Here is a 13,938-nt window from a genome sequence, read left to right as displayed (position 1 = left end):
CTCTCAGCCTTGCTCCAGTAGAACAATGAGACAAATAAATAAACTTTAAAGGTATCAAAACTTCACAAAATATCCAAACTTACGACTGGGAATTGGAGTACTACCTGCGGTGAGGCAAAATGATCAGATTCCCTCCTGATGGGCTTTGTTCCAATGTCTTTGAGGCCCAGACTTGGGGCCTTGCTGCTGCTTCTACAGTGGTTGATCCTGGGTTACTGCTGCCAACATCCCTTTGTCTTTTCTTATATAGTTCCTATTGGCATTGATCATGCTTCCAGTCACATGCTCACAGGACAGGCACTAATCAGTCATTATCTTTTTGGTCATGAATACTGAAGTGTCATGCCTCTGCCAGAGATCGTAATTCCCTCAGGAACATGACACAAGCATCTGTGTTCAGTTACTGTCTATCCAAGGCATAGCAACAGCCACTGTCCAATCAATTCCTGTGTTTATTCTATAGCTGCACATCCTGTTCTTTGCTGCTCCAACCGTCCTTGGCCTCATAGAGTTAGCCCTATTACCCATCAGGCTTTGCTGGTGTCTTCACTTTTCTGGTGTCTTAATGATTTGTAACCCATTAGGCTACAAATGCCAATGGGAGATGGTTAACTTTTCTCTTGTTGGAGATCTTCATTGCCTGGCACTTGTGTGGCATGAATGTTACTTGCCACTTATCAGCCCAAGTCTGAATATTCTTCGGGTCTTGCTGCATATGGACACAGACTGCTTCAGTATCTAAGGAATTGCGAATGAACGGTGCTTAATATTGTGCAATAATCCGTGAACCTTATCAATTATAACCTTATGATGGATGGAAAACCATTGAAGCAACTGAAGGTGGTTGGATAAGTGTCAACCTCATTGCTGTGAGTCTGAAATCGCATATAAGCTAGGATTACAGATTTCCCTCCCTGCAGGATATTAATAAATCAATTTTTAAAATGACAAATCAGAGTTTTGAAGTCAGTATTATTGGTACCTACTTTTCTTTCCAGATATACGGATTAACTGAATTTTAATTTTCTGTTGCCCTGGAAGGATTTGAATTTATTTCTTCGGTTCATTAGCCCAAGTCTCTGGATTGGACAAACCTGGTTCACTGATGTCCTTTGCTTTGTCACTTGGTAGTGCAGAACTTGAATATTGCTGAAAAGGAGACATGTTGCCAAAGTTTTTCATCCTGTACTCATCAGGACAAATGCAAGAAAACTGAATTTCAAAATGCCTTGGCCACTCAGTTCACTTGACAATCAATTCTCCTGTTGTATAAATTATGATCATTTGAAATTTGTCATTTTTGCATTTGGTTGACTCTTAACCACCCTCTTAAATTGGCTTAACAACCCACTAGATTGTATCTAAATTGCACACCATCTTTTCAAGGGCAACCCAATCTTGGCAATAGATGCCAGTCTGACCAGAAATATCCCTATCCCAAAATTAATTTAGTAAAGAGAGACTTCTGGTGTTACCTGTACGCAGCATGATCCAGATAAAGTGGATAACATTCTTCAACATTGCTTTACCAGTGTCTTAATCCTGAACGTGCACTGCCAACGCCTAGTTATGATGATCAGCTGCCGGTTTGCAACAAGGGAACGTGTAGAACCCATAGTTGGCCTGACGGTGCCTACTCATCAGCCTCTGTCCCCACTAAAACTTTTCCAGTGGCAGGACTGCCAGTGAGCCAATCGGGGCCATCAAATAAGCAATTAATGATCATTTAAGGATATCATCTTGCTGCTGCTGGAACTTAACCAGCAGAGAGAGCGGCTTACCCCAAGTGACCATCCTGGCAGATTTCCCTGCATGGGTGGGGACGGGGTGGGTAAGTCCAGTGCAGCAGTCCTCAAAATCCAATCCCATGTTTTATCTCATGCTGAATCAGCTGCAGGGTTATAGGAAGGGCAGGAGGTAAGACTAGCTAAGTTACTCTTGCAGAGAACTGGCATGAGCATGACTGACTAAATGGTCTCCTTCTGTGCTGTGACTGTTCTATGATTCTATGAACTGGTTGCACTAATTAATTATTCCAAATTATGGACAAGTTGGTACTCTGCGCACACAACTTAGTTTTTAAATACGAACAACTGACAGCAGTTTGATTAAAATCATGTCCATTTTTGGTCAGAACAAATTATCTACAGAGCATTTGCATCCCCTATCTGATTTCTTCAAGGCCTAGATAAGTGCAGAAAAATAAGTTTGTTTAACATTGTTTTTTTTATCTCTACTCTGTAGTGGAAAAACAAAAAGGTCTCCAGTGGGTTGTAGATATTACCATCGCGTATCACAAAGCAAAGCCAATAGACATTCAGACTTGGATCATTGGCTACAGAGAACCAACAGTCACACATGTGCACTACAGGTAAGTCCTGTTATTTTAAATTTTTAACCCAATTCACGCAGCCTTTTTCCACTCGCTGATTGAGAAACTGCTATAAATTGGGATGGTGTACTTGATAAGTGGAATGGAGGAGGGACCTATTTGTTATGATCTCATTGCCTTGCCCCGCTGTAAAAGATTGTCTTCCCTTCTACCTGTATCAGTGCCGATGGGCAGAATGACATCCTTCTGTATTATTGGAATTCTGTAGAGATTCTATACCATCCCCATCCCCTTGATGCTGTTCAGTTGTTAGTAGAAAGCTGATCACAAAGCTATTCTAAAGTATATACAAATTTCAGACTTCAATAGATTTAGTAGCTTCTTTTGACTTCAAAAGTGTAATCCTCAGACAATGAAGCAGTCTCCGCCTGCATCCAGCAAGACCTGGACAAGTTTCAGGCTTGGGCTGTTAAGTGCCAGGCAGTTTCTATCTAGAATAAAAGAGAATCTAACCACCGCCCCTGACATTAAATAGCATTACCATTGCTGAAACCCATACCATCAACATCCTGGCATCGCCTTTGACAAGAATCTCGTCTGCAAACTTCATGGCCTAGGACTCAGCTCCTCCCTCTGCAACTGGATCCTGGACTTTCTAACCCACAGACCACAATCAGTAAGGATTGGCAACAACAACACCTCCACGATCATCCTCAACACCAGTGCCTTACAAGGCTGTGTCCTCAGCCCCCTACTACACTCCTTATACACCAATGACTGTGTAGCCAAATTCATCTCCAACTCTGTTTTCAAGTTTGCTGATAACAACACCGTCAGATCTTGAACAATGACGAGACAGAGTACAGGAGTGAGATAAATAATCTGGTGAACTAGTGCGGCAACAATAATCTCTCCCTCAGTATCAACAAAACAAAAGAGATTGTCACCGCCTTCAGGAAGCATAGTGGAGAGCATGCCCCGTCTACATTATTGGGGACGAAGTAGAAATGGCGAGAGCTTCAAGCTTTTTAGGTGTCCAGGTCACCAACAACCTGTCATGGTTCCCCATGTCGACACTGTAGTTAAGAAAGCCCACCAATGCCTCTACTTTCTCAGAAGACTAAGGAAATTTGGCATGTCAGCTACAGCTCTCACCAACTCTTACAGATGCACCATAGAAAGCATTCTTTCTAGCTGTATCACAGCTTGGTATGGCTCCTGCTCTGCCCAAGACCGCAAGAAACTACAAAAGGTCGTGAATGTAGCTCAATCCATCACGCAAACCAGCCTCCCATCCATTGACTCTGTCTACACTTCCTGCTGCCTTGGAAAAGCGGCGAGCATAATTAAGGTCCCCACACATCCTGGACATTCTCTCTTCCACCACCTTCTGTCGGGAAAAAGATACGAAAGTCTGAGGTCACGTACCAACCGACTCAAGAACAGCTTCTTCCCCTTCAGACTTTTGAATGGACCTCCTTCGCACTAAGTTGATCTTACTCTGCACCCTAGCTATGACTGTAACACTACATTCTGTACTCCTTTCCTTCTCTGTGAACAGTATGCTTTGTACAGCATGCAAAAAACAATGCTTTTCACTGTAAACTAATACATGTGACAATAATAAAGAAACTTATTAGGATTGGCCACATAAATAGTGGCTACAAGAGCAGGTCAGAGCTGGGTAGCAAGCAGTAGTAACATGCCTCTTGACACAACAAACTTCTTCTATCATCAATATATATCTATATTGTATCTGAACGCTGTAGCTTTAACAGCGAATATAGAGGCAACAGGGTATGATTTTGTGGTGACCGCTGAGACAAGGTTACAGGGGAACCAGGTCTGGGAGTTGAATATTCAAGGGTACTCTGTTTTGGAAGGATAGACAGAAAAGAAAAGAAGGTGGTGTCATTTTGGTGGTAAAGGAAGGGATTCGTGTGTAATGAGAATTTATATTGACACTGGAGATTAAGACATAGAATCAGTCTGGGCAGAAATAAGAACTAGCAAAGCACAAGTCCCTGGTGGGAGTAATCTAAAGGTCTCCTCGTAGTACCCCTCATAGTAGGACACATTATAAACCAGAAACTACTGAGGGCTTGTAAGAGAGGTACGGCAATAATTATGGGTAACATGCATATAGACTGGATTAATCAAATTGGCAAGGGTAGCCTCGAGAGAGGGAGAGTTCATATTGTACTAGAGATTGTTGGGACAATATGTTGTCAAACCAACCAAGGAGCAGGCTGTTTTGTGTTTATTATCATGTAATGGGATGGGATTAGTTAATCTTGTAGTAAATAATCCTCTAGGGAAGAGTGATCATTGCACGCTTGAATTTCAAATTCAGATTGAGGGCAATAAACTTGAGTTCTACCCTAGTGGTCTGGTGTTAAGCCAAGGTAATTAAATAGGCATGAAGACAAGTTTAGCCCTAACAGAATGGGCAGAAAGACGAAAAGGTAGGACAGTGAATATATTTAAGGCGACATTCAATTCTTCCAAACTAAAATATACTGAAGTGAGAAAGAAAGATTGTAAGAGAGAGAAAATGCATCTGTGGCTAAGCAAGGAGATTAAAGACAACAAAGGCGTGCCATATTGCAAAGGTCAGTGGCAGGCTGGAGTATTGGAAATATTTAAAGACAAAAGGTTACTAAAAGTAATAAAAAGAGTAAAGGTAAATTAAGAAAGAAACCTAGCACAAAATATAAAAATGGATAACAAATTCTATAACTATAAAGAAAGAGAGTAGCTAACGTCTGGAACGCAGTGCCAGAGGAGGTGATGGAAACAGGCACATTAGCAAGGTGTAAGAAGCTTCTGGATGGGTACATGAACATGAATAGGGAGGAAATAAAGGGATATGCACTAAGTAAGGACAGATGGCCTTTTTAGTTTAGTTAGGCCATCATGATCGTCACAGGCTTGGCAGACTGAAGGGACTGTTCCCAAGCTGTGCTGTACTGTTCTGTGTTCGTTCTCTCTCTCTCTCTCCTCTCTCTCTCTCTCTCTCTTTCTCCCCCCCCCCCCCCCCCCCCCCCCCCCCCCGCCCCATCCCATGCCAGGGCCTAGACCAAGGGCTGGAAGCCATTAGCGTGACATAAGAAGCTGCCTTCTCTCCTTTGGAATGTAGTGTTTTGGGGGGGGGGGGTGTAGTTTGGGAGAGGCTCATTAATTTTTTTAAAAAGAGATACCACAAACAGCTGGTGCAGGAGTAGCTTCCCCTTCTGGCTTCTTTGAGAGCCATGTTTAATGTGCCTGGACGGCATGTTTTAGTTGAAAGTAAGTCTCTTAATATTACCCATATAAAAGTCAACCCCCTAACATTTTACCTACATTTGACTTTTACTCAATATATATGGTAATTGTTTAGCTTTTGTTAAAGCCCTGGCACAAACATGATGGGCTGAATGGCCACCTTCCCTGATGTTTCATTCTATGTGATCTAACCAGCAACCTGTATAACTTCAGTGACGACAGCCTCCAACATGTAATATGGCCTACCACTTTCCTAAATGGGATAGATTCAAGACTGATCTAGCGGCTCAAATCTGGGCACCATGCAGTGCTGTGGGCCATGAACAACAGCAGAATACTATTACACTGCAATTGTAATCTCAAGGCCCAGTATATCACTCACTCTACCACAAAATCATACAATACAGGAAGTGGCCATTCAACCTGTGACATGTGTGCCAACGTTTTTGAAAGAGCTGTCCAATTTTAATCCCACACCACAGCTTTTTCCCCATAACCTTAGCCGCCTTCAAATGCATGTCCAGTTGCATTTACCTATGGGATGTGATTCCACCACCCTTTCAAGTAGCATGTTCCAGATCTTAACCGCTAGCTATATGAAGAAATCTCTTGTCATTTCCACTTCAATTATTTTACCAATTATTTCAAATCTATTACTTCTGATCACTGACCCACTTGCAAGAGCATTTTGCAATATCAAACCCCTTATGGCTTTGAATTCCTTTATTGGGCCGGCCATTAACCTTCTCTGTTCTAAGGAGAACAATAAGAAGTTTAACAACAACAGGTTTATTTGGTAGCAAAAGCCACACAAGCTTTTGGAGCTCCAAGCCCAACAGGTTTATTTGGTAGCAAAAGCCACACAAGCTTTCGAAGCCCCAAGCCCTTTCTTCAGGTGACTCACCTGAAGAAGGGGCTTGGAGCTCCGAAAGCTTGTGTGGCTTTTGCTACCAAATAAACCTGTTGGACTTTAACCTGGTGTTGTTAAACTTCTTACTGTGTTTACCCCAGTCCAATGCCGGCATCTCCACATAAGGAGAACAAGCCCAACTTCCCCAATCTCTTTATAACTGAATTCCTTTGTTCTTGGTATTATCCTGCTGAACCTCCTCGGCACCCTCTAAGGCCTTGACATCCTTCCTAAAATGTGGTGCAAGAATTGAATACAATACTTCAGCTGAGTAAATGTTTAACTTGGTTTCCTTGCTTTTGAATTTAATGCCCTCCTTTACAAAGCCATACCAGTTTGTTTAACCATATTATCAACTTGCCTTGCCATCTTCAAAGATTTATCTATATGTACACCGAGATATCTCTTTTCGTACCATCCTGTAAAGATGTATTCTTTTATAGTATCCCCTCTGCATGATGTTTCTCCAAAGTGCATCACTTCACACTTACCGATTTTTAATTGCATCTGTCATGTGTCTGTGTTTCACCAGTCTATCTGACCTCCTGAAGTCTTGTACCATTCTACTTATTATTTGACTACTCTTTGTTTTGCAAATTTCCCTTTACCAAAGTTCTTGTCAGTTATACAGTGTACAACAAAAAAGGAATGACCCCACAGGATCCCCCCCAATGCATCCTTCTCTCCAGTCAGGACAACAGCCATTCAGCACTAAGCTCTGTCTACTATTCTTTAGCCAATTTAATATCCAAGTTATTACTGTCCTTTTAATATAATGTGTTTCTGCTTTCCAAAGAAAACTGTTAGTATTATTAGCTACCTTTTGAAAGTCCATATATACGTCTACGGCACTTCCTTCATCCACTCACTTTAAAACTTGATCAAATAACTCAATTTGATTAGCCAGACACAATTTGCCTTTAACAAATCAATGTTGACTATCCGTTATTAGTCCCATGCCTCTCCAAGTGAGGATTAATTCTACCCTTCACAGTGGTCTCTGGTACTTATCCCACCACTGATATTATACAGACTGGCCTATTGTTACCAGGTTTATCCCCCCTCCTTTTCTGAATAATAACATTTACCATCCTCTGGCATCATTCCAATATGCATGGAGGATTAAAGATTATGGTCAGAGTTTAAGCTATCTATATCCTAGTTTCCCTCAGCTACCATGGATGCAACTCCTCTGGATCGAGTGATTTGTGATTAAACAGCGGAAGCAGCATGCTACAGATAGAACTAAGTGACCTCATAAGCAGTGGATCAGATCAAAGACCTGTCATCCTGCCACATTTGGCCCTGAATGGTGGTGGACAATTAAATAACAAATAGCGGAAGGAGACCTCATGAACATTCCTATCCTCCATGTGGGCAGAGTTCAGCCTGCAAGTGCAAAAGACGAGGCTGAACTGTTCAGTTACCTTCAGCCAGAAGTGCAAAGTGGATAATCTATCTCAGCATTTTTCTGAGCCCTACCCAACCACATATGCCAGTCTTCAGCTAATTTGATGTATTCGACATGTGCTTAAGAAATGGTTGAGCACACAGGATACAACAAAGGCTATGAGCCCTGAAAGCATCCCAGCCAAAGTGCAGAGACCTGTACTTCAGAACTAGCCACATTTGTAGCCATGTTTTCCATTACAGCTAATGACATCTACCTGACAAAGTGAAAAATCACCCAAGTGTACTCTGTCCACAAAGTGCAGGACAAATTCATTCTGGTCAATCATTGTTCTCCATCAGCCTGCTCTCAATCATCAGCAGAGTTACAGAAAGTCACATCAACAGGTCTATTATGTGACATTCAATAACCAATGATCTGCTCACCAATGATCAGTTTCGGTTCTACCAAGACAACTTTGCTCCAGATTTCATTATAGCCCTGATCCAAACATGATCAAAAGAGGTGAATGTCATAAATGATTGTTGCATCCTCGAAATAAAAGTGGAACTTTAATCACGTGCGGCTTCCTTCAGGCTCAGGTGATGCCAGGAGCCTGCATCTTGACATTATGACAGCATTTTTAGCAAGTGTGGCACCAAGGAACCCTAGTAAAACTAATGTCACTGGGCACCAAGATGGAAAACTCTTCATACCTAGTACAAAGGGAGTTGGTGTGATTGTTGGAGGCCAATCCACTCAACTCAGGAAATCACTGCAGGAGGTTATCAAAGTCTAGACCTGATCACCATCAACTGCTTCGTTAATGGCTTGCCCTCCATCATAAGGTCAGATGTGAGGATATTCACTGCAGCTTGCATAATGTTCAATTCCATTTGCAGCTCTTCAGATAATGAATCCATTTCTTCAAGCTTTTCTTCACATCTGTTGCTTATCTGAACGGCGTAGCACGCGCGCACGCGCGCGCACACACCTCCATGCTGCCTCATATTCAAGCCTGACCTGGGGACAGGTTTCTGAGCTATGTATTATTTGCAAGTTTAACTGGGGCAGGGTGTTGGTGGCTAACCCAGTTTGTGTCAGGCATCCTTTAGCTGTGCCAAGCCACAATACCCAACCCTCTCTATGGCTCCTGGTTAGGCTGAGTAGTGTTCATGTCAATCAGATGTGAAATCTTGGTTCCTGCACAAAATGAAAGCAAATGTTGCAATCCAGGACCTCGCCCCTGTGCAGCGTGTAACTTCTTCCGAGCAAAGTGATTGTCCAGCTTCGAAGTCACTCTCCAGATCCGTGTTGCCTGCACCTTGATGGGAGGTGGGTGCAAAGCTGCGAGAGCAGAAGGGAGGGGTGGTGAGAATGAGCTGCAAGAGTGAAGAGGGTGCTGTGTGAGCAGGGGTGGAGGAGGAGCTCTGAGTGGGTTTTTTTTTTAACTGCAGGGTTTTAAAATGAAAAGCTCTTTCCTACCTTTTCACCCTTTTTTTTGAAAGAGGAATTCGGTCTCAAACATCGGTTAGTTAGACCACTCATCATTATAAAACCATGAGGATTTAAAGGGACGTCGCAACTGTTAACACTTGGTTTGAGCTTCATGGCAGCCATTGCTGCCTCCGTTTGCAACCCCAAAATTTCATCTCTCGATCTACTGGGAATTGTGACCTTGCCCGAGAGTATTTCCTTTTCACTAGAATGAATATTTGCGTCTTATGAAATAATTCCTTAATTCCCTGCCACTGCATCGCTGCTGACCTATCCCTTAACCTAATTTCCAACTTTACTTTAGCCAGCTCTATTTTCATATCTCATCATTTTTCATGCTCAAGTTTCTTGACTTAGATCTTCTCATTCAAAAATGAATGCAAAATTCAACACTCCTCTTAGATCAACTTTTCCTCAACTGAATGCAAAATTCAATCATATTGTGATCACTGCTACCTAGAGGTCGTTAATTAGTCCTATCTCATTGCACATTACCAGATCTAGAATGGATCTGTTTGACTCTAGAACGCGCTGCTCAAAGAAACTGTTCTGAAAACACTCTTTGTAAAATCATCTTCCAGGCCACCTTTGCTAATCTGAGTCATGCGATCTATATGTAGATTAAAATCACCCATGATTATTGCCATTCCTGTCTCTCAAACCCCCATTATTTCTTTACGTATACCACATCCTACAGTGTAGTTACTGTTGGGGTCTATAAATTACTCCCGTAAGTGACTTCTTATTTTTGTTATTGCAACTGAGCTCAGTAATCCAAGAACAACTTGCTTTTTATTCCAGGTTAAATCTGACAAGGTCACTGCATTTTAGCAAACAGTTTTCCAATTTATACTTCATTGACTTAATATCGTTTGCCATTCTATTTACCTTATATATTGCCGACCCATAGTGATTTGACATGTTTGAGGCCGAGTCCTCTGTCACACCCACCTATCACATTTCTTCTTCCTTCAGCATTTTGAACGCAATCTATCAAATGCTTGCAGTGTTCATTTTTCTTGCCATTATATATTGAATTTCATCTGCTTCAGATTACCTGAGTCAACTGAATTAGCTGGTTAATATCACCTGCAAACCTGATCAGATTGAATTAATCATCAATCATTGACCTAAAACATTTGTCTTCCTACGGATGTTACCTATTTTTATATGTGAAAGGAAAATTGTATTTGTCGAATTTATTGGTGTTCTTTGAGAATCAGGATAAATAGGTCATTTTCAGATTGGCAAACCTTAACTTGTGGGGTGCGACTGGGATCAATAATGGGCCCTCAACCATTTACAATGTATAACTTGGATGAAGGGACTGACTGTTGTGGCCAAATTTGCTGATGATACAAAGATGGATGGGAAAGCAAGGTGTGAGGAGGATACAAAGAATATTCAAAGAGATATAGATACGTTAAGTGAGTGGGAAAACATTGACAGATGGAGTATAATGTTGGAAAATATTAGGTTATCTACTTTAGCAGGAAGAATTAAAAATATGTATTATTTGAACAAAGAGACTACAGAATGCTGCAGTACAGAGGGACCTGGGTGTCCTTGTACATGAAACACACAGTTGGCATGCAAATAATTAAGACGACAAATGAAATGTTGGCCCTTATTCCAACAGTGATGGCGTACACAAGTAGGGAATTCTTGCTATAACTATACAGGTGTTAGTGAGACCATATCTAGAGCTTTTAGATGAGCACTTGAAATGCCATAGCATACAAGGCCAAGGACCAGGTGCTGGAAAATGGAATTGGAATAGATTGGTGCTTGATGGCCAGCGCAGACACAATGGGCCAGAGGTACATAGAACATAGAACAGTACAGCACAGAACAGGCCCTTCGGCCCACGATGTTGTGCCGAGCTTTATCTGAAACCAAGATCAAGCTATCCCACTCCCTATCATCCTGGTGTGCTCCATGTGCCTATCCAATAACCACTTAAATGTTCCTAAAGTGTCTGACTCCACTATCGCTGCAGGCAGTCCATTCCACACCCAACCACTCTCTGCGTAAAGAACCTACCTCTGATATCCTTCCTGTATCTCCCACCATGAACCCTATAGTTATGCCCCCTTGTAATAGCTCCATCCACCCGAGGAAATAGTCTTTGAACGTTCACTCTATCTATCCCCTTCATCATTTTATAAACCTCTATTAAGTCTCCCCTCAGCCTCCTCCGCTCCAGAGAGAACAGCCCTAGCTCCCTCAACCTTTCCTCATAAGACCTACCCTCCAAACCAGGCAGCATCCTGGTAAATCTCCTCTGCACTCTTTCCAGCGCTTCCACATCCTTCTTATAGTGAGGTGACCAGAACTGCACACAATATTCCAAATGTGGTCTCACCAAGGTCCTGTACAGTTGCAGCATAACCCCACGGCTCTTAAACTCCAACCCCCTGTTAATAAAAGCCAACACACCATAGGCCTTCTTCACAGCTCTACCCACTTGAGTGGCAATCTTTAGAGATCTGTGGATATGGACCCCAAGATCTCTCTGTTCCTCCACAGTCTTCAGAACCCTACCGTTAACCCTGTAATCCACATTTAAATTAGTCCTACCAAAATGAATCACCTCACATTTATCAGGGTTAAACTCCATTTGCCATTTTTCAGCCCAGCTTTGCATCCTATCTATGTCTCTTTGCAGCCTACAACAGCCCTCCACCTCATCCACTACTCCACCAATCTTGGTGTCATCAGCAAATTTACTGATCCACCCTTCAGCCCCCTCCTCTAAGTCATTAATAAAAATCACAAAGAGCAGAGGACCAAGCACTGATCCCTGTGGCACTCCGCTACCAAGCTGCCTCCAATCCGAAAATTTTCCATCCACCACCACCCTCTGTCTTCGATCAGACAGCCAGTTACCTATCCAATCGGCCAACTTTCCCTCTATCCCACACCTCCTCACTTTCATCATAAGCCGACCATGGGGGACCTTATCAAACGCCTTACTAAAATCCATATATATGACATCAACTGCCCTACCTTCATCAACACACTTAGTTACCTCCTCAAAAAATTCTATCAAATTTATGAGGCACGACTTGCCCTTCACGAATCCGTGCTGACTATCCCGGATTAATCCACATCTTTCTAAATGGTCGTAAATCCCATCTCTAAGGACCTTTTCCATCAATTTACCAACCACCGAAGTAAGACTAACCGGTCTATAATTACCAGGGTCATTTCTATTCCCTTTCTTAAACAGAGGAACAACATTCGCCATTCTCCAGTCCTCTGGCACCATCCCCGTGGACAGCGAGGACCCAAAGATCAAAGCCAAAGGCTCTGCAATCCCATCCCTTGCCTCCCAAAGAATCCTAGGATACATTTCATCAGGCCCAGGGGACTTATCGACCTTCAGTTTATTCAAAACTGCCAGGACATCCTCCCTCCGAACATCTATTTCCTCCAGCCTATTAGCCTGTAACACCTTCTCTTCCTCAAAAATATGGCCCCTCTCCTTGGTGAACACTGAAGAAAAGTATTCATTCATCACCTCGCCTATCTCTACTGACTCCATACACAAGTTCCCACTACTGTCCTTGACCGGCCCTAACCTCACCCTGGTCATTCTTTTATTCCTCACATAAGAGTAAAAAGCCTTGGGGTTTTCCTTGATCCGATCCGCCAAGGACTTCTCGTGTCCCCTCCTAGCTCTCCTAAGCCCCTTTTTCAGCTCATTCCTTGCTAACTTGTAACCCTCAATCGAGCCATCTGAACCTTGTTTCCTCATCCCTACATAAGCTTCCCTCTTCCTTTTCACAAGACATTCCACCTCTTTCGTGAACCATGGTTCCCTCACTCGGCCATTTCCTCCCTGCCTGACAGGGACATACCTATCAAGGACACCCAGTATTTGTTCCTTGAAAAAGTTCCACTTTTCATTAGTTCCTTTCTCTGACAGTTTCTGTTCCCAACTTATGCCCCCTAATTCTTGCCTAATCGCATCATAATTACCTCTCCCCCAATTGTAAACCTTGCCCTGCTGTACGGCCCTATCCCTCTCCATTGCAATAACAAAAGACACCGAATTGTGGTCACTATCTCCAAAGTGCTCTCCCACAACCAAATCCAACACTTGGCCCGGTTCATTTCCCAGTACCTCTTTTTGTGCTGTTGACTCTGGCGGACTGCATGCAGTGTTGGTGTCATTATTTAAATAAAGATATACTTACATTGGAGACATAGCCTGTTTCTATCTCCTTCCTAAATTCCACACGTTGGACTGTCCTGGTAGAGCCATTGTAACGGCCTGTCCCTTCCCACAGGGCTCATTTCTTCCTATCTTGACCCCACCCTCTCTCCCCTTTTCCAGTCTGGTCCCACCTACATTCATGATTCCTCTGATGCCTGATGTCCTATCAAGACTAACTCTTCTCTATGGAGGTCCAATCCCTCTACATGTCCATCTCCCACCAGGAGGATTTGAGGGCTCCCCGCTTCTCTAAGCAAAAGGCTGAATGATCCCCATCCAGCACACACTTCTTTCTCCACCTAGCTGAACTTGTTCTGTCACTA

General features: G+C 42.8%; 1 protein-coding gene across 2 annotated transcripts in view; it reads left to right on the top strand.

The window, feature by feature from the left end:
- lpgat1 (lysophosphatidylglycerol acyltransferase 1) overlaps nucleotides 1-13,938 on the top strand; it is a 132,768-nt gene that overhangs the window by 83,364 nt on the left and 35,466 nt on the right. For both annotated transcript variants that reach the window (XM_078229831.1, XM_078229832.1), the window contains exon 6: nucleotides 2,245-2,371. In XM_078229831.1, the coding sequence (XP_078085957.1) occupies nucleotides 2,245-2,371 (127 nt within the window). The remainder of the gene's footprint in view (nucleotides 1-2,244; nucleotides 2,372-13,938) is intronic.

The sequence above is a fragment of the Mustelus asterias genome, chromosome 15, assembly GCF_964213995.1.
Source record: "Mustelus asterias chromosome 15, sMusAst1.hap1.1, whole genome shotgun sequence".
NCBI classification, from domain to species: domain Eukaryota; kingdom Metazoa; phylum Chordata; class Chondrichthyes; order Carcharhiniformes; family Triakidae; genus Mustelus; species Mustelus asterias.
The sequence above is the reverse complement of the archived record's forward strand: the minus strand, read 5'-3'. Positions and strand labels throughout refer to the sequence as shown.